The sequence below is a fragment of the Crotalus tigris genome, unplaced genomic scaffold, assembly GCF_016545835.1.
Source record: "Crotalus tigris isolate CLP2741 ecotype Arizona unplaced genomic scaffold, ASM1654583v1 scf7180000018368.3068619, whole genome shotgun sequence".
Taxonomy (NCBI): domain Eukaryota; kingdom Metazoa; phylum Chordata; class Lepidosauria; order Squamata; family Viperidae; genus Crotalus; species Crotalus tigris.
The window spans coordinates 82,081-104,035 of record NW_024096968.1 but is presented as its reverse complement, the minus strand read 5'-3'; the positions used below and the strand labels follow the sequence as shown (position 1 = coordinate 104,035).

The following is a 21,955-nucleotide window of genomic DNA, read 5'->3' as shown; positions in this document are numbered from 1 at the left end:
CCTATGCAAAGGGCAACATAGGCCCCAAAGTTTCTTGGTAGCCCTCAATGGTAGAGGCATTTTGTGACACGCAAAGGATATTCTAAGTAGGTGGGAACTTGCTTTCTTTCAGCATAAATAATTTGCCTTGCATTACATTTTCCTTATTTATAATATTCACTCTTCCCCCAATAACCATTCCCTTTTTGCTCTTCGTTCATGTTAAAGGACAAAGGCTTCCCTTGAGTACAGCGAAGAACAGCCTGTACCCTTAATAATGCATTGTTGTTCTGTCTTCTTCACATTGGCAGGCCAAAGTTAGCGAATACTCACATAGATTCGTTAAAATTGCCAACAATGCCAGGTGTCTCTCCAGGTGTCGGGGAACGAAAGCAAGGATTGTTGGCATTGCAGATAATCCCCTGGACCCAGGGCAATGTTCCAGCTGAAGGCATGGCCTTGTTTGGAAAATGACCTAAAAATATGAGGACAGATATTTAGGACATTGCATGACATCATCCCTAAAACTTCCCTATCCTAAAATTATGCCCCCCCAACTTTGTCTTCAAACACATATACAGTAATACATGACAAGAAATAAGTTTATAATATATGCAAATAGGCAGATTGTGAAAGGGCAAACAGGTGCAAAAGACAATACACACACACACACACACACACACAAATAAAAGAGAAGTGTAACAAAGCGGTAAAAATGCTGATTATTTTGTTTGGTTTCTAAAATTACTAATTGTTTGTATTCCCCCCCTTTTTATGCTGGCCTATAAAGATAGATTTGATTTTACAGTGAATTTCCACGGTTAAGGGTGAAATTCAGCCTAGGTTTTTCTGGCTTCAGTTGGACATCTTCATCAACTTACTATATTAACGTTAAAAGCTATGTAAGAGAGATTTCATCAGGCCTACTAGTTATCCCTGTTGAAATTGCCTCTCTATAATCAGCCAATGAAGCTTGAATTATTATGGACAAATATATCACAAGGTTGCTATTTTTCGAAAAAGGAAATCTGGTTTCAGTAGAGCTAACGAGTTTCTGTATTTCAGGAACCGAATCCCATTCTCAAATATTTTTCAGCTGTCCTTAAAAAACTGGTTGATTTGACGTGAGCTAAATGCATTCTCACCCAACAAATTATGGGCACTTTTAGTCTCTGATACACAGTGCAGCTTATTACTGAACCCAGAGTACCATTCTTTCATTTTTTATATATATCCACCCAGCAACCATGTATGTATTTATGCATGCATGTATATCAAGGTCAGGGAATAAATCCCGTTGAAGTCAATGAGTTTAACTTCAGAGTATGTATATACAAGAGTTTAAGAAGGGCAATTAACTATTCCATATTGTTCTATGTCTAGGATTTGTCTCTTGTGTAAGATTCATTTATTATTTGCCAACAGTGTGTATTAATAAAAACATCCATCAAAATTGTAACAGGTACAATACAATTATTACACATCTCTGTCATTTAAATAATACGTGAAGGTGTGAAAGACATCACTTTAAGGTAGTGGTTCTCAAAGTATGGTCTGGAGACTCCTAGGAATCTCTGAAACCCTTTCAGGGGGTCTGCAAAGACAGATAAATATTTTAAAATGTCTCTGTTTTAATTTCTAATGTAGTGAATATTGATAGATATAGCCCAAATAAACCAGAAGCTCTTTGAAGTCTTCAAGGCTTTTTAAGAATGTAAAGAGATCCTGAGACCAAAATGTTTGAGAACCACTCCTGTAAGAAATCATCACAGGAATTGAATGGAATCCTTCATACACATTGTACTAAGCCGGGGTCTTCAAACTTGGCCCTTTTATGACTTGTGGACTTCAACTCCCAGAATTCCTCAGCCAGGCATGCTAGCTGAGGAATTCTGGGAGTTGAAGTCCACAAGTCATAAAAGGGCCAAGTTTGAAGACCCCTGTACTAAACACTGGGCTATAAGGAAAACTTCAGGGTTATATTAGCAAGAGTTTTTATATTCTTAATAGTGGTCAAGCCAGCGGCAAATCCCTACTTTAGCAATGACATTTCTTGAGATAGGAAATGAATTGCAATAAAAACTCTGACTTGAGCTGTTATGGCCTCATGCAAAACTGAAGAACCATCCTAAGTGGTCAATTATGGTGGCCCTAAGTGGTCAACTTTGATGGCCCAAATCTTTTTTCAGCCCTGCTATCTTCCATGTTTCTAGGCCAGAAATAGTTGAGTCCTTATGCAATTTAGCTCTCACTTTCTTACAGTACTTCTCCTTCACCAAAGCCCAAGAACAAAGGCGGTTTTTTAAACTTACATTCCTGTTGTTCATAAGGCGGATTAGACAGTCTCACAGACATCAGAATAAAGAAGATAAACAATGGCCAAGTGATTTCAATCAGTAGTTGGACCTGGAAGAGAAGAGGGAAAACAGATTACTAAGCATCCATACCTGATATGATGAAGCAAATGAAAACAAAAGTAGACATAAGTATAATTATAATTATTATTATTTACTTCTGTGTGAACACAGTGTTGTTTTTTGCTCTAGGTCAGTAGTTCTTAACCTGTGGGTTGGGATCCCATTTGGGGTCGAACGATCATTTCACGGGGGTCGCCAAACAACGCAGTCCGCCATTTTTTCCCCCTTTTCCTTAGCTGCGCTACTCCCTTTTATTCTATTGGCTTTTGAAAGCCAATAGAGTAGACTCTCTTGAATAGAGTCTAATTCTATTGGCTTTCAAAAGCCAATAGGAATTGTCCAGGCTGTCTCTGCCCTGCTGAGCCCGCCAAAAGTCCCATTCTGCAAACGGTGCTGCACCAGTTGAGTAGTCCTCGACTTACGACCGGTTGAGTAGTCCTCGACTTACGACTGGTTGGAGGTTGCGGCATTAAAAAGGTTGAGAACCACTGCTCTAGGTTTTCCCAATTTGGTGCCTTCCTGATGCCCTTGGAAACAATTGGACTATTAATTCATGAAGGAGTAATTTTACAGCATTCCTATCCACTAAGCAAGGAATGGGATGTGATAGGGAAAGGTTTCTTTCCAGCCCATATCCATATCCAAAATCCACACATTTTCCCTCTTAAATTGAACTTTCCTATGCAACTTTCCCCAAAATGTAAATATATACTAAAGATTAATGTCTATAATACACCTTATGTAATTTTTTTCAATGCATCCTTTATTTTTCATAAGTTTCTCAAATGTTGGGGGATTTTTTTTCCCTTATGTAGTTATTATATAAAGAAAAACCAAATAGTGAGCATGTGGTATTTTGTTTCCATCTCTGAATAGTATTTGGTCTTTTGTAGGCAGTTTTCAAGACTATAGATTGTTTTTCAGGCCCTTCTTTGCAAACATTTTTCTCCTTTTGTGCAGGCGTCTGACTGGAGTCTATTTTCAAAAATAATTTTGGAGGCCCTTGTAACGTTTAGGTATGCATATATTTATATGTATCTATAACATATACACACAAAATCCTAACTATCATTCTGGGAAGAATAGTCAATTATTATAGTTGTAATCCAGCTATCCCAAAATGGCCAGGCTAGGCAAGGCTAGTCTAGACTCAGTTTCCTTGCAACAGTATAGGCATTAATGAACCCTTGGAATGTCAATCCTCTCTATGTGACATAATGGAATGTATACATATCTATTTCTATATATGCCAATCTATTACTCTAAATGGAAAAAATATATAAATGCACCGGAGAAAAATTTCCCAGGAGCCCTTCCATAATCCTCCACCTATTCATAATTTCTGATGGTTTCCCTTCAGAAATTTTTTCCCTCAGATTTGAGGATTATTCAGAATGCTAAATCAATTATTTTCATGTAAAATAAATTCTTTGTTTGCTCTGCCACACACTGACTACCCAGAGTGGACAAGTTGGTGGAAGAACTGTGTTGTTCAATGTCTGCATAGATCATGAGGATCTAAAATTAGATAATTGACATTTAGTTTAGGCCCAAGTGCTAAGGTTGTTACAGTAAGTCAGCAAAATCTAAACTGTAAACAAATCTCATCCTGAAACATTACATTCATTGGTGCAAAATCCTTTGCCAAAAGCATATCTTGAAGACAAATGATATAGAAATTATGGAACCTAACCCACATTTCACAACTGGGGATCAGCAGCCTTTACTCCCACACTAGTAATTTGCAAGGCAAATCAATAATGAATAAATAAGCCAATTTGTAATCAAATTGAGGAAATTCTTCTCAAAATATCTTTAGATATTGGGCCCATATTCAGATCTTTTATAGCATTTAAAAAACAACAACAATGAGATGAAACAACATAAAAACTAAGTGCAGGGGAGGGCAAATTGTCCAAAACTAGTCAATAAAAATAAACATGTTTAGAGACAATGGTATTTGAAATTAAGATGGGAAAAGAAAGAAGCCAGAAGAGGGTAAAGGAAAGAAAATTGGGGCTGCTGGTATCCTAAATGAATAAATTTAGGATAAATTTATAAATAAATTTATAAATAAATTGGTACTCCACCAATGCAGCAATTTGATACGAATCTCTTATTAAAAAGAGATGTTTGAAAATGGTTTTCTCTCAGAATCTCTCCAGTAAACAGCTTGGCCTGCATTTCCTTCCCTGTCACTTTTCCAAACTGTAGTGGCTGAAAAAAGCGGTATGGGAGGTGTATCTGAGTTTAGCTTGAGGTGCGCAGTTCAAGAGTTACATCTGCACTGCTGGAAGGCATCCAGGACCAATTAGCTTCTGGCTAAACCTCCAGGGAGAAAGCAGCTTCAGAAACATTAAGCAAATAGACTTGTACAGTATACCCTACTATAATCCAGCATCATTTCTTACTCATTTATCCATTCAAAACTGAAGAGCTCTCTTAAAAAGCTGATTCCATGGGAAACTAAGCAGCAAAATACTGACTACCATCTATCTTCAGAGAGGTTTTTGATAGGCTAAAGTAGAGGTCTTCAAACTGGGCCCTTTTATGACTTGTGGACTTCAACTCCCAGAATTCCTCAGCCAGTGTGCCTGGCTGAGGAATTCTGGGAGTTGAAGTCCACAAGTCATAAAAGGGCCCAGTTTGAAGACCGCTGGGCTAAAGCCATGGGCAAAACTGCTGATTTTCATCTGCAGCAAATCCATTTCAGGATCCACATATATTTTTGCAGGGCAGGTTGAATGGGGTAGCATAGGTGAACTTTCCATAAGCCTTCATGTTGTTGTTGTTGTTGTTGTTGTTGTTGTTGTTAATTAGTGGCCACACTGGATTTTGGAGGCTCTGACATCTTTCATTCTTTATATTATATACCAAATTCTACGTCTCTTACATAAGCATCTAGCACAAACCACAATAGGGTGAAGATAATGTCAGGTCTGCCGGTCTTTCACATTTGAATTCTAGTATTGCATCCAAGTACGCAAGCCACATAGTTTTCATCATGACACAGTGATACATTCTTTGTCATTTGATCCATCCCCACCCTGTGCCCTTCCTGCAGATACCCATGATCCCTAAAATGTTGGCTCACTTTGCAGATTGACAGTTCAAATTATTTATGTTCTTGTTAGTTCCAGAAGAAGGAACAGAGACAAAAGATTACAGTGGACCTACCAGCATTATGCCCCTCCAGCTATGTTGGACTATAGTAGCCATCACATGCAACATATGATTTTTGAGCTGATGGGGGAAAATAATCCTATACAGCTAAATACACCAGGTTTGGGAAGCTTGATGAATTTACTACCCTTCCGTCCAAACCAAAATCAGACTAATGTAGTGCCAAAGGCCAATTTGGTCCAGTGGTTAAGACTCTAGGCTAGAAAGCGGGAAACTGTGAGTTCAACTCCCACCTTAGCCATGAAAGCCAGATGGCTGACTTTGACTCAGTCACTCTGTTTCAACCCAACCCACCTCACAGGGTTGTTGTTGTGGGGAAAAATAGGAGATATGTTTGCTGCATTGAGTTATTTGTAAAAATAATAAAAGTGGGATGCAAATAAATAAATAATAAATATGTATAATCAGAAAAACTAAAATATAAATCCAGTGTATAAAAACAAATTTGATGCAAGGGAATAATCAGACAAAATGACAAAAATCACAAAATAAAAACTGATTAAAAGGCTGTATATGATGTACCCCCAAAACTGCCGAATTACTGATAAACACCTAAAGACATACTTAAGATTAAGACAAAAGAACTCAGGTACATGGCATTCACATGCTAGAGCATTTGATTCACGTGTAAAATTATGTATAAGAAAAGGAAGAGAGAAAGTTTCTCCTTTGCCATGATGAATAACACTATTGTAATGAGTTGAAAAGCAGTGAGAAATTAAATTATGGATATGATCTTTTTGGATCACTGCCTGTCTTGCAATCCTTGTGGTAATTTGAGTAATAAGAGAGGCAGAGTGTAAGTTCTTTTCGTCTTATTTGCTATGGTTGAACTTTCATAAATTTCAAATAAAGGCTACCGCATGGGTTGGCTTTGTACATCTTAACCTATATCTGGCTCCTCTTTCTGACTGTTAGCATGCGGTCATCATTATGTCATTGCTGAAAGAACATGGCCCTTTAAATAAAAAAGGTATCTCATCTTTACTCGACCTTGATGGCCCATCTGATGATCTCACTGCTTTTGGGAAGAAGCCATTTTAAAGATTGGGGAGGAGAAGATGGCACTGAAGGCACTGAGTGTTCCAGGAACAATATGGATGCTATGTAAGATCACCAGAAGGACTTTAGCTCCCAGAGCTAAAAATCTTTCCTCATAGTCCAAGAAGCCACTGTTACTAATAGAGCCTATGGGATAAAATTGCCAAGTAGGTCACTACTAAATTCTTAGGTCTGTACCGTGTACAACTGTGCACACTGTAAGTGGGAAATTAAAGAGCACAATATCATCATCTTTATAGTCATGTCTAGTCTCATATGAACCCGGGAAAAATAATCAGAAAGGACCTGTCAGAAAAGACTCAGGAACAACTAAGCGTGGATAATCGCTTTGACCTAGTGCTGTTCCTGTGAACAACGCTATTCAGATTTGCATTGGAAGACTTCCTGTACTATTTTGAAGAATAGTGTTAAGTATTTATCCTATTAAGTCCAAGCACTACTAGCATATTAGAATCTAAAGCCGTTGCAATCCAGGTTTTATTCAGCCTCTCTCTCCTAGACATAGCAATGGAAGGTCTTGAACATCTCAGTTTAAATTACTGCTAGAATTGCTGTAATAAAGTCATACCCTGCTTAAGCCAGTCTTCCTCGCTCTAGATATGCCCTCCATATCTATAGTTTGGACCATAATTTCCAGAATTTCTAACCAAATTAAGCACTGGAATTCAGAAAGTTGTAATTAACACAAAGCAGCAGACTGGGGTTGTTGATGTAACAATTCCTCTGCTTTTTCTAGGCTTCACCAAAGGAAGATGGCAGAAGCTCACAATATATAGGCCAAGCAGTATGGTACAACTCTTGTATTACTTAAGCCGTGGTTAGAATATAGTATTATAGGCTAACTCTGCCCACAGCCTGAAGTTCGATCCTGACCAGCTCAAGGTTGACTGTCTTCCATCCTTCCAAGATCGGTAAAATAAGGACCCAGATTGTTGGGGTCAATACGCTGATTCTGTAAATCTCTTAGAGGGGGCTTTAAAGTACTATGAAATGGTATATAAGTCTAAGTGCTACAGTGTTGTAATGCTATTGCTAATGCTACTTGTGACTATGCTTCCATTTTTTACTCTAAGCATTCATGGAGAAACGGCATAATCTGACATTTTCTTTTGCTAGACTGATCAGAGCAAAAATGATTCCTACAGCTGAACTCTAAAACAGATTTTCTAAATGTTGAACTAAGAACAAGTCTAGTTTCTCTCTGCCTCTTACCTGCATTTACTAAAAGTAAAAGATACCGGCGTACAAGGCGACCCGGCGTATAAGACGACCCCCATCTTTGTCGCCGAGTCGCATTCCTAGAACGTCATCTTATACGCCGGAAACTACCAGTATTTCTGGCGTATAAGATAACTCGGCGTATAAGACGACCCCCGTCTTTGGCGCCGATTTTAATGCTTGCGGAAGTCACCTTATACGCCGGCATATACGGTAACTGTGGCTTCTTGCTTCATACTTAATATCCAACACACAATTTATTTCTTTGAAGAACATATTGGCTCACCTCTTTATATAAACCTTCCAATCCAGATCAGAAAATCCAAACAAATCAATGGGAATCTTACATATTTGTTCCCAAATGGTATATTTATACAGCGAAATATGATTGCCTGAGCAGGCCTTGTTATGGAATTCTTAAAACACAGAGTTGGCTCTTTTGTGAAAACAAAGCAATGGTGTGATCTTACCGTTTGCCTTCTCCTATAAGTGAAATTCTTCCATAGTAGCAAACCCAGCTGTGTCCAGAATGCCATCTTGCCTCCGTACGCTCCAGGAGCACTACCAATGGCAACAGCACACAGCAGAAACCTTGTGGCTGCTCATCAACTAGAAAGAACAGAAAGAGATTAACAACCTCAAAAAAATCCTTTTAAAAAGTCACCTGTCCTCCCCAATGCTTCACAGTTTTGCTCCCCCTTTTTAATCCCTCTTCAGTCTTACCAAAAGCAGGATTGTTCTCCAATGCTTTTCTCAAACATCTCCTTGTGGCAGCACCATCACTCATGCCTTTCCCTTACATAGCCAGTGATGTGCTTGCCTCCCACCCTCAAGACGGAAAAAAAAATGGAAAATAGTCTCAGCAAATGTTTGCTTGTTTCAAAAGCAAGGGTAGCTGAGCTATGGTGGCGCAGTGGCGCAGTGGTTAGAATGCAGTATTACAGGCTAACTCTGCCCACTGCCAGGAGTTTGATCCTGACCAACTCAAGGTCGACTCAACCTTCCATCCTTCTGAGGTCAGTAAAATGTGGACTCAGATTGTTGGGGATAATAAGCTGATTCTGTAAACTGCCCAGAGAGTGCTGTAAAGCATTATGGAGCAGTATATAAATCTAAGTTACTATTATTTTCAGTGACTCTCAGTTAGTTGATAATGGCATCCCTCCATGATATGCAGAAGGCAAACAGAGTCTCTCTTTTTTCTTTACAAACACCGTCTGTGAAACCAAAAGTCACCCTAGTCTTTCAGTCACAAGAGACTGAAATTTCATAAGTGCCTCTTCCTACAATTATTACATAGCTGATAATGAGCTGCCTTTTCCAAACAAGAAGTCGCAGCTCCCAACCTTTTCTGTACCCCGCACCCCTAGAACGCTTCTGATATATTCTCACACCCCTTACAAAAGTTCAAAATAACGAATTATGTATATATACTAAAATTTTGAAACTTCTACACCCAAGTCTTAGCACCTCCTGGAATATTGTCTTGCACCCCCGATTGAGAAGCCCTGCACTAATTGTTGAGCCAGCCTGCTCCCAGCTATTCATGCTCCCCATTTTCTTTCTCCTCTCCTGCTTGGTGTGAAGACGCAACACACCTTTCAGCTGGCCTCTTAAAGAGCAGTTACAATGAATGTTCTGTGTCCCTTGAGCAGAAACCTTTGGGTCTCACTTCATATGTGTTTATACATGAAGATCTGAAATCATCAAACATTTCATTTTCAACTCCCATAATGAGCCTCAAACTGTGCAGTTTCCTTAGTCGTAATTCTTCAGGGTTCTAGAAAGCTCTGCTACCATCAAAATCCTTTTTTTAAATTATTAGCAAATAGACAGGAGTCAAATATTTATAGTATCTATACATGTAGGCTTTTTGGTGATGGTTTTAGAGGTAACTTTCTAATTCTTTTTCTTTTCTTTTATGAAGCTGTGAGAGTGAGTGACTGGCAGCACTAAAACTCAAAGTCTCCCAACTCTTGACACCCAAAGGGGTAGACCCCTAATCCTCATGAAGAATCTGAATTTTAACACTCCATTCTTCACATTTTATTAGTTGTTTTTATTATTTCCTATCCCAGCAAAGGCTGTGAGGTATGTTGCCAATCTCTGAAGGTTCTCTGTTATACATGTTAAGCTTTTTTTTTTTTTAAAGTATCTCTAGGCCAAGGGTCCCCAACCTATGGGCCATGGCAGTGGTGGGATTCAAATATGTGAACAACCAGTTCTCTGTGTGGATGCCACTTCCGGAAGTCTATTCTGGGCCTGGGCAACAAAAAATTAGCTACCAGTTCTGCCGAAGTGGTGCGAACTGGCTGAATCCCATCCCTGGCTGTGGTTTACTACTGGGCCGTGGCCTACTGGCCAGTGGGGTGCAGGACATGCTGGCCAGTGCGCGCGCACACACACGTGTGCACACTCACCCCCACTCATGCTAGCACCCGTGGACCCATTTGCACATGCATGTGGGGCTAGTGGTGGCGGCTTGCACCTATGCAAACAGAGCCACTAGTGCCATGTGGGTGTGCGTGGCTCCGTTTCCGCATGCGCACGCATGCGAATTTCTCAGCTGCTCCCTTTATCTCCGGGTTGCCAGCATGAAAGGTTGGTGACCTGTGCTCTAAGCAATGAGCATCTTGGGCCACCTCATACCCCTTTCTTCTCTCTGTTGGTCCTCTCACACACAGAGACATTACAAGAGATCAGATCCAGCCAAAATGGCAAGATTTTCCCATCATGTCATGATATTGGCAGGCCAACATTCTCAACAACATTGAGTTGGGACGATGACCGTGAGTTAGTGTGGCTATGTTTATTCTAGAGTCTTACATTTTAATTGAAAATTCAGGGAATTTTATCTATGATCTCCTGGAATAAATTGTCCTTAATGTGCACATTAAGCAAACATTCAACAGCCTTTGGAAGAAGGACGGTATAGCTATTTGCTCTTTGACTGAGACAAAAAAGAGAGACCTGTTAGAGAAGAAAACCTTTCCCCTAGAAAACAGTTATCTAGTCAGCGACTAGGCAAACTTATAAAAGCCCGAGAGGAGACGGTACTTGCTGACTCTTTGGAACCTGGCTCTTTACCCAACCATCACTCTTTTGTGAAACTATCATCATTTTTTAAAAACTCATTCTTAGAAAACTGTACTTTTATTTTGTTATCTATAAATCCTCCCCCTCTCCCTGTCCTTCTAGTCCAGTGATTCTCAACCTGTGGGTTGGGACCCCATTTGAGGTCGAACGACGATTTCACGGGGGTCGCCAAACAACGCAGTCCGCCATTCCCCCCCCCCTTTTCCTTAGCTGTGCTACTCCCTTTTATTCTATTGGCTTTTGAAAGCCAATAGAATAGACTCTCTTGAATAGAGTCTAATTCTATTGGCTTTCAAAAGCCAATAGGAATTGTCCAGGCTGTCTCTGCCCTGCTGAGCCCACCAAAAGTCCCATTCTGCAAACGGTGCTGCACCAATTGAGTAGTCCTCGACTTACGACCGGTTGAGTAGTCCTCGACTTATGACCGGTTGGGGGTCGCGGCATTAAAAAGGTTGAGAAGCACTGCTCTAGTCCAGGGGTAGGCAACCTTGGCTCTTTTATGACTCGTGGACTTCAACTCCCAGAATTCCTGAGACAGTATGGCTGACTCAGGAATTCTGGGAGTTGAAGTCCACGAGTCATAAAAGAGCCAAGGTTGCCTACCCCTGCTGTAGTCAAAAAATCAAGCCTTGCCCTCCCAGAGATGCCAAGATTAAATACAGTTTCAAATCTGGCTCAAATAGTCCAGAGTTCACCCATGCTATCTGGAAGAAAGGAGCTTAATGCTGGCAAATTTATAGTCTAATCAAGATGACAGGCAAATCTAGATGGTAGGATAAAAAATGCATTTTGCGGTGAGCTGTGGTTGTGCAACCACCAGAATGGCATGGATTTGCCCCAAGAAGAGTTTCTGCTTGTTCTGACTAATTTTAGCAGGCCTCCATCTTCTGAGAATATGTACTTCTTAATTTCATCTGCATCTTTACGGGCTTTTTCATCTGCCCTTGGAATGAAGGACGAAGAATTGAGGACTAAAGCCCTTGTTTCTTCTTCCTTTTCCTGGTGGAATAAGCTTGAGGGCCATGCTGAAATATGTTGGCATACAAATACAGCTTGTTGTGCTCTTTCTGAGGTGCTGTCCTTGTCCAGAGAACAGATAAAAGATTCCAGCTTCCAGGGGAAATTTTAGCTGAAGCTTTTTCATAATCAGGATCAAATGTTGGATCCAGCTTGTATTGCAACCAGTGTTTGAGTTGAAAATAATTATGCTCCCACGTCACTGATTTTGACTCCAAAGAAATTGTTAGCTAAATCAAAGCTCACACTTGCTAAGAGACCAAGCGGTCTTATCATCATTCCAGTTTTGCACAAACCTCTATAAAAAAGAGGGATTTTTGTTTCTGTACATTGCTATAAATTCTCCATAGCTCTAACTGAGCTCTCATTTATACACATGCTAGCATTGATACCGGTAATGTCACATAAGAATAAACCAAGGCTATCCAACCAGTCATTTTGATTAATTATGTCATTGATTGATTATGTGTCATTGAGTTATTTTTTTTTATAGGCCTGGTGACTATATAGCTAAATTTTCTCCATAAAAATGCTGGATATTTAAATGATATAGATGCAGGTATGAATCTGATGAGTTTTAAGAGGTTTCTGAACTCTGAGCAATCAGATTGACCTTTGCTATTTGTAAAAACTGCTTTCTTGCTGTAGCTTATGTTAGTCTTGGCTATAAGCACTACCTGCTCCTAAAATCATGCTTGGAAATCCTGCCATCCCATAGCTTAACTCACAATCATTACAGTCTGCACTTTCTCAAATTTCCAAAAACATCTGAAAAGATTCTTGAGGAAAAGATCCTGCCACGTCTCAAATCTGTACAATCTTTAGAGTTTACAATCATTCAGATCTGTTTAGTTTCATCAAGGTTTCTGGCTCATCTGAACACTCTTGTTTTGTCACCTACCTGCCACAGGAATGTTCATTCTAGTAGGAGCGGAAAAGAAAAATATTTATGACAGTCTTCCAATACTTTGCCACATTTACTTAAGATAGCTGTGTTTGGAAGGCAAATTTGTTCACACCAGAAATGTCTACGGCTCATGGAGATTTTTTTTAATTGAACAGGTGTTTACCCTGCTCCAGGAACCCCAGAGTGCTATCAAAAGTCCCAGATACATTTACAAGCAAGCAAGTTCTAGATTTTTCATCTTCCAAAGAAGCTAGTTAGACAATTGCACACATACGTACACATATACAAAAGCATTCTATATTCAGTTCCTCTATCCCAAAGTAAGCAATCTGGTGCCCATCACAAGTTTTGTTGGGCTGCAGCTACAAAATTTTCACTAGCAATACTGAAATAAAACAGTTCACAGAGTCTAAAACAGTGGTTCTCAACCTTTTTAATGCCGCAACCCCCAACCGGTCGTAAGTCAAGGACTACTCAACCAGTCGTAAGTCGAGGACTACTCAACTGGTGCAGCACCGTTTGCAGAATGGGACTTTTGGCGGGCTCAGCAGGGCAGAGACAGCCTGGACAATTCCTATTGGCTTTTGAAAGCCAATAGAATTAGATTCTATTCAAGAGAGTCTATTCTATTGGCTTTCAAAAGCCAATAGAATAAAACGGAGTAGCATAGCTAAGGAAAAGGGGGGGAAAATGGTGGACTGCGTTGTTTGGCGACCCCCGTGAAATGGTCGTTCTCTAATTATGCTGCAACTAATCCAATGGCTTCAACCAGGAAAGATGTCTACACAAATTGTCCATCCTCCAGATATGCTGGGAAGACAACAGGAAATTATGGAAATTGAAGACATTGTCTTGAGCATAGTAACTTGGGTGGAGATGGTGTGGAATTGTCTTAAAAAAATTAAATTCCCCCCAACCATTTTTCAATATGGAAAGCCAGTTTAGGGTAGTGGTTAAGGCATTAGGCTAGAAACCAGGAGACTGTGAGTTCTAGTCCCATCTTGGGCACAAAGCTATATGGGTGATACTGAACCAGTCCCCCCTGTCTTAGCCCTTTTTGCAAAATCTTGCTGGTCTCCAAAAATCACAATGATTAAATGGAAGAAAAAAAATCTATCAAAAAGCAGGCTTTCCCCCTCATAGCATGCAAAGAAAAATGCAGATGCAATTAATCAAGCCCACCAATCTTTTCATCAAATGAAAAGAAAAAAAGGAGGCAGAAAAATTGCATAGCATGAAATACAAAACTGATATCGAAGCCTTCCTCTGCATCATATTTAAAATGTATAATGTTCTGCGTTAGCTGTTATATTCCACTTCTGCATGAAATTCCTGAACAGGTCAGCTACAAGGAAAATCATCAATGAAACAGAATTTCAAAAAAACAGGCAAACCCCAAAACCCATTAAGATTGAAAGGCTTACCCAAAACTGAGTGTAAAGCAATCTTAAATCTTCAACTACCAGTACAGCTAACGGAAAGAGCTCGCTGACAATGCACTAGGAAGAACTGCAGTTCTGCCAAATGCTGCTTGTGTCACAGGGGGATGTGAACTTTGAACCTAGAGTTCTCTGGCTGAGCTATTATCAGATAAACAAAGTGATAATATTACCCAGCTGTTTTAAGAATTTCCAGAATTGAAGACGTGGGCAGTTAGATGATCATAATCTACTGCTGACTTTTAAGCTTTTTCACCTGAGTTTCCATTGATCAAATGGTTAAGGCACCAGACTAGATGCCAAAAGATTGTGAGTTCTAGTCTCGCATTAGGCATGAAAGCCTGCTGGGTGACTTTGGACCAATCAGAGAGAGAGAGAGAGCCTAACCCACTTCACAGGGTTGTTGTTGCGGGGAAAACAGAAAGAGGGAGAATTATATTTGCCACACCGAGTTATTTATAAAAATAATATAGGCAGGATATAAATAAAATAAAAATAAATAAATAAACTTATCAGTCAAATACCATAGGCTTAGTATTGCCCGCCTTGCAATAATCCCCAAGCTTTCTTTCTTTATTTGACAGCCTTTACAACCTGCCCAAATCCCAAAAGGGCAGCACACAACACAGGAAATAAAAACTGCAAAACACAAATAGAAGGGAGGTGATTAAAAAGAATTCATATAATCAAAAAAATGCCTATGACAGACAACTAGAATCATCAGCTACAGATGAAAGCTCATTGAAATAAGACAGATTTAATTTGTTTTTAAAATGCAAAGGGTGGGTAGGGGGGGCTGCACATATCATATCTCTTGTGGGGAGAGGGTCCCAAAGAGTGGAGGCTATCATAGGAAAGATCCATCCCGAGGTACCTCTGGTCATTTCTTTGACACCCTTGCTTTATTTTTACCTTTACAGAAGCAGGCTGAGCATTGGGGATCTCAGAATGCTTGCCATCTTTGTAAGGCACAAAGAACCAGAACAATACCATGAATAGGCCAAAGCAGCTTCTTTATTGTTGATCACTTATTTTACAAGAATCTTACCAGACTGACTGCACTTCCTTAGGAACCATGACTTCACTAGCCTGGCCTACATCATTTCTTCCCACAGAGCAACTCCATGCTGGAACACCTCTTTACTCACCCTTCTTTTTCAGCTGGTGATTTCACTACATATTGAATGGGCTCTGGGACAATACCTGATGCATTGCAGTAGGTGAAGACAGGGTCCATAATAAGACTGCTTGCTGGTTTTGTGAACTTGATGTTGTGAGCTGGCAATTGAGCTCTTCTACCAAGAGACAGTAGGCACACCCAGGAAGATGATAGCCATCTATGCAGAAGTGTCACCACATAATTTAGTGTTCCTATCCTGAGCTTCTTTCTTCCTTGGACAAACCTGCAGAGGAACCTGACAGATGTATGCCAAAACAGGAGTTGAACTTGTTGGTCCAATGTTTTATTTTTTTATATCGTAGATTTTATCCCATCTTTACTCCAAGATGGAACCCCCCTGGATCGCTCTGGTGGCATGTCCCTGATATGACCATAACCTATTTAGCTTGATCACGCACACACTCTGCTAGAGAGAAGTTCCCTGAAGATGGGCTCCAGCACAAGTCCGAAAGCTCAGAAGATAAAACCTCTGGTCTCGGTGACTGACCCAGATTGAATCCTTGCTTGGTCATGCTTTAACTTCACAGTCTTTGTTACACGTGTTTAGGAGGATTACCTGTCAAAGCCCAATAACATCATCGCATTTTTACAAAAAATTCTCCAACATTACTAACCAGACCAAAGGCACCACTGTTACAGCTTCTGCATAAACAATGACAGATACAGTTCACTAGCTATATCCATGTCTTATAGATTAAAAGAAAAAAAACTGACTACTAATTCAGACACCAAAAATTAAATGAGGACAGAAATAATTACTTTCCCTGATAGGTAGACATTCCTCCATTATCAGATGTTCTCTTTTTTTTCTTTCTTGTCTTGGAAATCTGTTTCAAGCTTAAAAGTGTTTGTGTCTGTGTGTGTATATTTTATGTAGAAAGCCAATCCATATAGTTAGCATAAACAAGTGGGCATGCTTGTCCTGCACTGACCATTTTAAGAGTTTGCTGAAGTATATGTGCCTTATATATATATGTGGGTCTGTTTCATTTTTTTCTTGTGTTTACTTCTCCTGATAAAAAAATCTTCTACAGTTATATATCAATATTCTTTGACCAAATGTTAGATCTAACATTCACCCACCAAAAGTCTTTGAGAGAAAAACACCAGTTTGGATGGTTCCAGTGTCTTGTCTTGATCCATGATATTTGGATAATGCAAAACAGAAATTCAAGAAAGGCTAAGCGTGTTTTGACAAGTAAGCCATCAAATTGGAAATTATTCACAGGTAGATAGCTCTGAAGAGTAGTCTGGATTCCTTCATCCATGTGCAAGAATGTTGTTTCTAGGCCATATCCCACTTGTACAGATCAAACCCAAGGAGCTGTAGACAGCAAGCTTTACAGGATCAGATACAGGAAGAATATGAGGACACAGGAAATACATCCAAAGACAACTATCCAGCCCAGAATTATCTACACAGATTGACAAATTCTCTAGGATTTCTGATAGGAAACCTTTTCACCCAGCAATATCTGGAGCAACCAGGAACTGAATTTGAAATATTCTAGATGCAAAACATCAATCCTGTTACCAAGATATGCCTGCTCTTATATATAATCCAGAAGATGCCAAAATTCTGTGCTGTATCTTTCAAAACAAAACTCTTAGGAAAGACAAACACATGATAATTAAAGAAATTATTTTGATTTTCAGCTAGAAGTAAGGTTCTGTGGTTCTTGAATTTCTGCCATCCAATTAGATAGATCTGAATCTACCTCTGATCAAAACTTCTAATATATATCGTAATTCTGTGCCTTAATAGATTGACATACCCTTTCTGAAACTGAGAAAAATGAGCAAATCTGAAAGGGTATAAACTAGGTTTAGATATCTATCAATCTCAGCCCTTAATTGGATTATGAGCTCACCATAGACTGAAGAACATTCAGCTAGACAAGCAGGCAGCATTTCCACTTTTAGCCACACACTATCATAAAATATCCAGATGCTTTTAGATGTTTTATAAAAAAAAATTGAACGTTCAATTCCAAACGTTTACCAGTGAAAATGAGAGATCAACATTTGCCTCAAAGAACACAGCTTATATTCAAAGAAATAGTTTCTAAGATGCGGGCACAGGCGGAGGGTTTTTTTTTTTTATTTTTTTTACTGTCAATCCTGTTTTCTACATACAAAATGAAGAAAAGGCAAATTTCCTCTAGTTGATTCTTTTATATTATGTATGTCTGGCATGATCTCTTCCTTCAAATCATTATAAGGCTAGAAAATGTTTTCCCTATTAATTTTTTTTTTTTTCCCCACTACCAAAGGAATGTTGATTCATAGACTTGGGAAAGGAAAGATTTGGGGCAGCATCTGATTCAACCCCACCTTCCCCACATAGAAATCTACTGCAACAACAAGTTCCAAATTTGAACTGTTTTTCTATTATGGGAAAGGAAAAGTATAAATCAAAGAGATGCAAATATCCTATAAAGGTCTGTATATATAGATTGTCTAAATTGATCACCATTTTGTGTTTAGAAAGAAATTCACTAAAAAGGGGATGGCATATTTGAGAATGTCGTGTTGATGGTTCTTTAGCACGGAAAAGAAACGAAACAAAACAAATTTGCTGGGGCAAACTTTTAAAAATATGCATGGTATCAAAAAAAATTGCCATATCACAATTTACAATAAAAACATCTCACAGCCAGGATACATGGTAAACCAGAATCCCTTTACATCTATCTTCAAAAAAGACAAATTGGGGCAGAGGCATTTCTCGTAATGAATTAAGATCTCATTTCTTTTTGGCACAATATAGTACCAACACAGCCTTATCTACTCACATGCAGTGAGGCTTGTTTGTCGAGATATAAGGCTGGAACACAAACATATACTCTAACTTTAATAACAGTTTCTGTCCTTCCTTTTGGGAATATCCGATCAAAGTTTCAACTTTACATTCTGGGCCTATTTTTTTGAAAATTGACCTTTTGGGAATACCTGCTATAAATATTGTGCCCTCTGATGTAAATCTCTCAAAATGTTTTCTAAAAATTCTACAACAGCTGGTCAGATTTTTCTCTCAAAGAGAGCCTTTAAAAAGAGAGAAAATGATGAAGAAACATGTTTCATTGCAGAAGGTAATTTGAAACAGTTCCTCAGACACAAGATCCTAAACAACCCTGAATTTGTTAAATATTTTTAACATCAGCAGCAACATTCTATATAACACCCTTTTGGGGTGGGAAAGTTCCACCAACAGTTTGTATATATAGAATAGAATAGAATAGAATAGAATAGAATAGAATAGAATAGAATAGAATAGAATAGCTTTATTGGCCAAGAGTGGTTGGACACACAAGTAATTTGTTTCTGGTACATAAGCTCTCAGTGTACATACAAGTAATAGTGATAATCATCATATACAACATGAAAATACATTCATCATAAATAATGAAATACAACACTTCATCATAAATCATAAGATGCAACACTTAGTGACAGTCATAGAGTACTAGCTAAGCAAACAACATAAATCATACTAGGGTACAAAAAAAACTATAAATTGTAGGATACAAGCAGCAAAGTTATAGTCATAAGAAGGATAGGTAATTGGAAAGATGAAGAGTATCATAGTAATACATCTTTACTAATATTTTGACAGGGTTGTAGGAATTAGTTGTTAAGCAGACTGATGGCATGGGGGGAAAAACTGTCCTTATGTCTAGTTGTTCTGGTATGCAATGCCCTATAGCGTTGTCTTGAGGGAAGAAGTTGAAATAGTTTATGTCCAGGATGTGAGGGATCTGTAGATATTTTCACAGCCTTCTTTCTTGCTCGTGCAGTAAACAGATCCTCAATGGAAGGCAGTTTTATACTATAAAACAGGGGTGTCAAACTGCCGGCCCATGAGCCAGTTGCATTGCTGGAGCCTGCGCCCAGCCCAGCTCCAGCAATGCAAAAAAGTCAAGATACATCGCGACACGTCATGTGACGGTGCGAGTTTGACATCCATGCTATAAAATGACACACAGAGACACTTTGAAACCCAACATGAAAAAATGGGGCAGTTGGATGGGAGTGTGGCTCTGTTCCTAATGGCTAATTTTGAGTTTTGTGCCATAAAATAGAGGTGTAATCTAGGGCAAGGGTCCCAAACTCCCAGTCCATGGACCAGTACAGGACCGTGGCATGCCAGCAACCAGTCCGAACAAACAAGTAAAACCCCATCCGTGGGATGCAGACAGCACACAAAACCACGGAAAAACCTTTCTCCACAGAACCGGTCCCTGATGCCCAAAAGGTTGGGGACCTCTGATTTAGGGCACTAAAGGAAGAAATAAAAATCTGTCCTGTAACTTGAAGGATTATCCTGGACCCCAGAGGTTAGGTCACTGGTTACATTCTTTTATTACCTTCCATATTGAGTTAATAGTTATTTGCCTCAGGGGAAATTAAATACTGCAGTACACACAATATGCTCTAGGGATATATAGAGGTTAAAGGACAACATCTACATTAAGAAGAATCCTGCAGGGAGTACAGAGATCTATTGCAACCTATCAGCTCATTCCTCTTTAAGTCTCAAATATGCAAACTCTTCCTTCACACACCAAGACATATATCCTGTTTGACAACATTGATCAAACATATAGTATAAACAGATCAAGAAAAGGCTAAGGAAAGAGGCTTTGAAGAATGTGAGTCATCACAGTGGAATTCTATATGGAAATACTGCAATATCCACAACTGCCTGGCTCATGGATGTACAAAGGTCTAGGCTTCAGCCCAAAATTCTATAACTCTTGAGTTATTTGGAGGTCCTGCTCAGCAGCTTCCTCTGCAAAGAAGAAATTATTTATTAGATTTTTATCCTGCCTTTATTACTATATAAGTAACTCAAGGCAACAAACATATCTAATACTCCTTCTTCCTCCTATTTTCCCCACAACAGCAACCCTGTGAGGTGAGTTGGGCTGAGAAAGAGTGACTAGCCAGGTTTCATGCCTAAGGCAGAACTATAATTCACAGTCTCGCAGTTTCAAGGTCAGCACCTTAACCACTACACCAGGGGTTGGCAACCTTGGCTCGTTTATGACTCGTGGACTTCAACTCCCAGAATTCCTGAGCCAGCCATGCTGAGGGGAAAGGGAGAGGTTTCCAAGCTTAGCCATGCTGGCTCAGGAATTCTGGGAGTTGAAGTCCACGAGTCATAAAAGAGCCAAGGCTGCACTACACCAAACTGGCTCTCATTATTAGAAGGGAAATTGTATGACATTTCCAGTGTCATTTCTTCATCCTCCTCTTTGGCCTTCGAAAGTTGAATCAATTGCCTGCACCTTCTCCACTGATCCTTCTATTCAATATGGAGCAAGCACTTATTTATATTCTTACTAACCAATCTATGGTATTTTTATCCTTTGAACAGATAAATTAATGGTAATCTCCAAGAGACTGGCTTTTATTCAAGTGCTACTGCAATTCAACATGCAATCTTACTGCTTACAATCTTGCAGCAACGGGATTGCTACTGTAAAAAGTTTTAACCATTTTTAGTTCAGTTCTTAGGCTAATGTACATTATGTAATCCCTGACCATAAATGCAAACATGTTATTCTCTTAAGTATCATATAATGCCAATATGTGAGCAATATTTTTTGCATTTCTTGTACTATAAATATAAATCCAACATTGTCTAGAAAACAGTTACAATATTTTTAAAGGACTACTTTCTTGTTCTAGCCCTGCATTGTTCTGCCTTCAAACAGCAGAAGGCAGGATGCAAACTAGTTTCCAAGGTTTTATTAATTACATTAATCTGACTGCATCATTTATATTGAAACACTGGTTCCACTTTAAGGGATAAAAGAAATGCAGAATTATTGGTAATGTTATGTATAAAAATAAACATTCCAACTTGATGGGCAGATTATAATTTACCATAGGTTCATAACTTTCCCAATTAATCCTCTAAAACTTGGGGCTTATTTATCAGTTTAGCCTGCTACAGGTGTGAAAAATCTCTTGAGTTCGCAGAAGGCACTAAATCAGGTATTAGATATGATTTTATTTTCTTTTAATTTCTACTGCACTCCTCTGTTTGCTAGAAGAGAAAGCCAGAGCCTGATTTAAAGAGAACTCTGAACCTTATGGTCAGCAAATGCTGACTAAAGTTTGTTTTTCCATAAGAATGTTCCTGAAAACTAGCTCAGGCCCATCACATCTAGAAAAGGACTGTCTCTACATATACACAATCACGTTATCTTTCAAATCACATTAACTCTCTATCAGAGTCAACAATGTGAAGGAAAAAACCATGTCCTTCACTCAATTAATTTAAGAATGATTTCCAAGCAGTTATCTGAAATAAAAGAACTGGCCTAATAAAGCAGAAGTTTCTAAGAGTTCTCTCTCTCTCTTTCCACATTACACAGACTGTGCTTTCATCAAATATGAGCAATGCAAAAAAATGCAAAAGTAGCAAATTTTTCCCTTTGTCAGTCAG

The 21,955-nt window shown here is 39.0% G+C and overlaps 1 protein-coding gene across 2 annotated transcripts in view; it reads right to left on the bottom strand.

Moving 5' to 3' along the window:
• ABCA1 (ATP binding cassette subfamily A member 1) overlaps positions 1-21,955 on the bottom strand; it is a 121,748-nt gene that overhangs the window by 92,333 nt on the left and 7,460 nt on the right. For both annotated transcript variants that reach the window (XM_039350966.1, XM_039350967.1), the window contains exons 2-4: positions 8,330-8,468; positions 2,292-2,385; positions 313-454 (exon numbers count right to left, since the gene is read on the bottom strand). In XM_039350966.1, coding sequence (XP_039206900.1) covers positions 313-454; positions 2,292-2,385; positions 8,330-8,395 — 302 coding nt within the window. In that variant the 5' untranslated portion in view covers positions 8,396-8,468. The remainder of the gene's footprint in view (positions 1-312; positions 455-2,291; positions 2,386-8,329; positions 8,469-21,955) is intronic.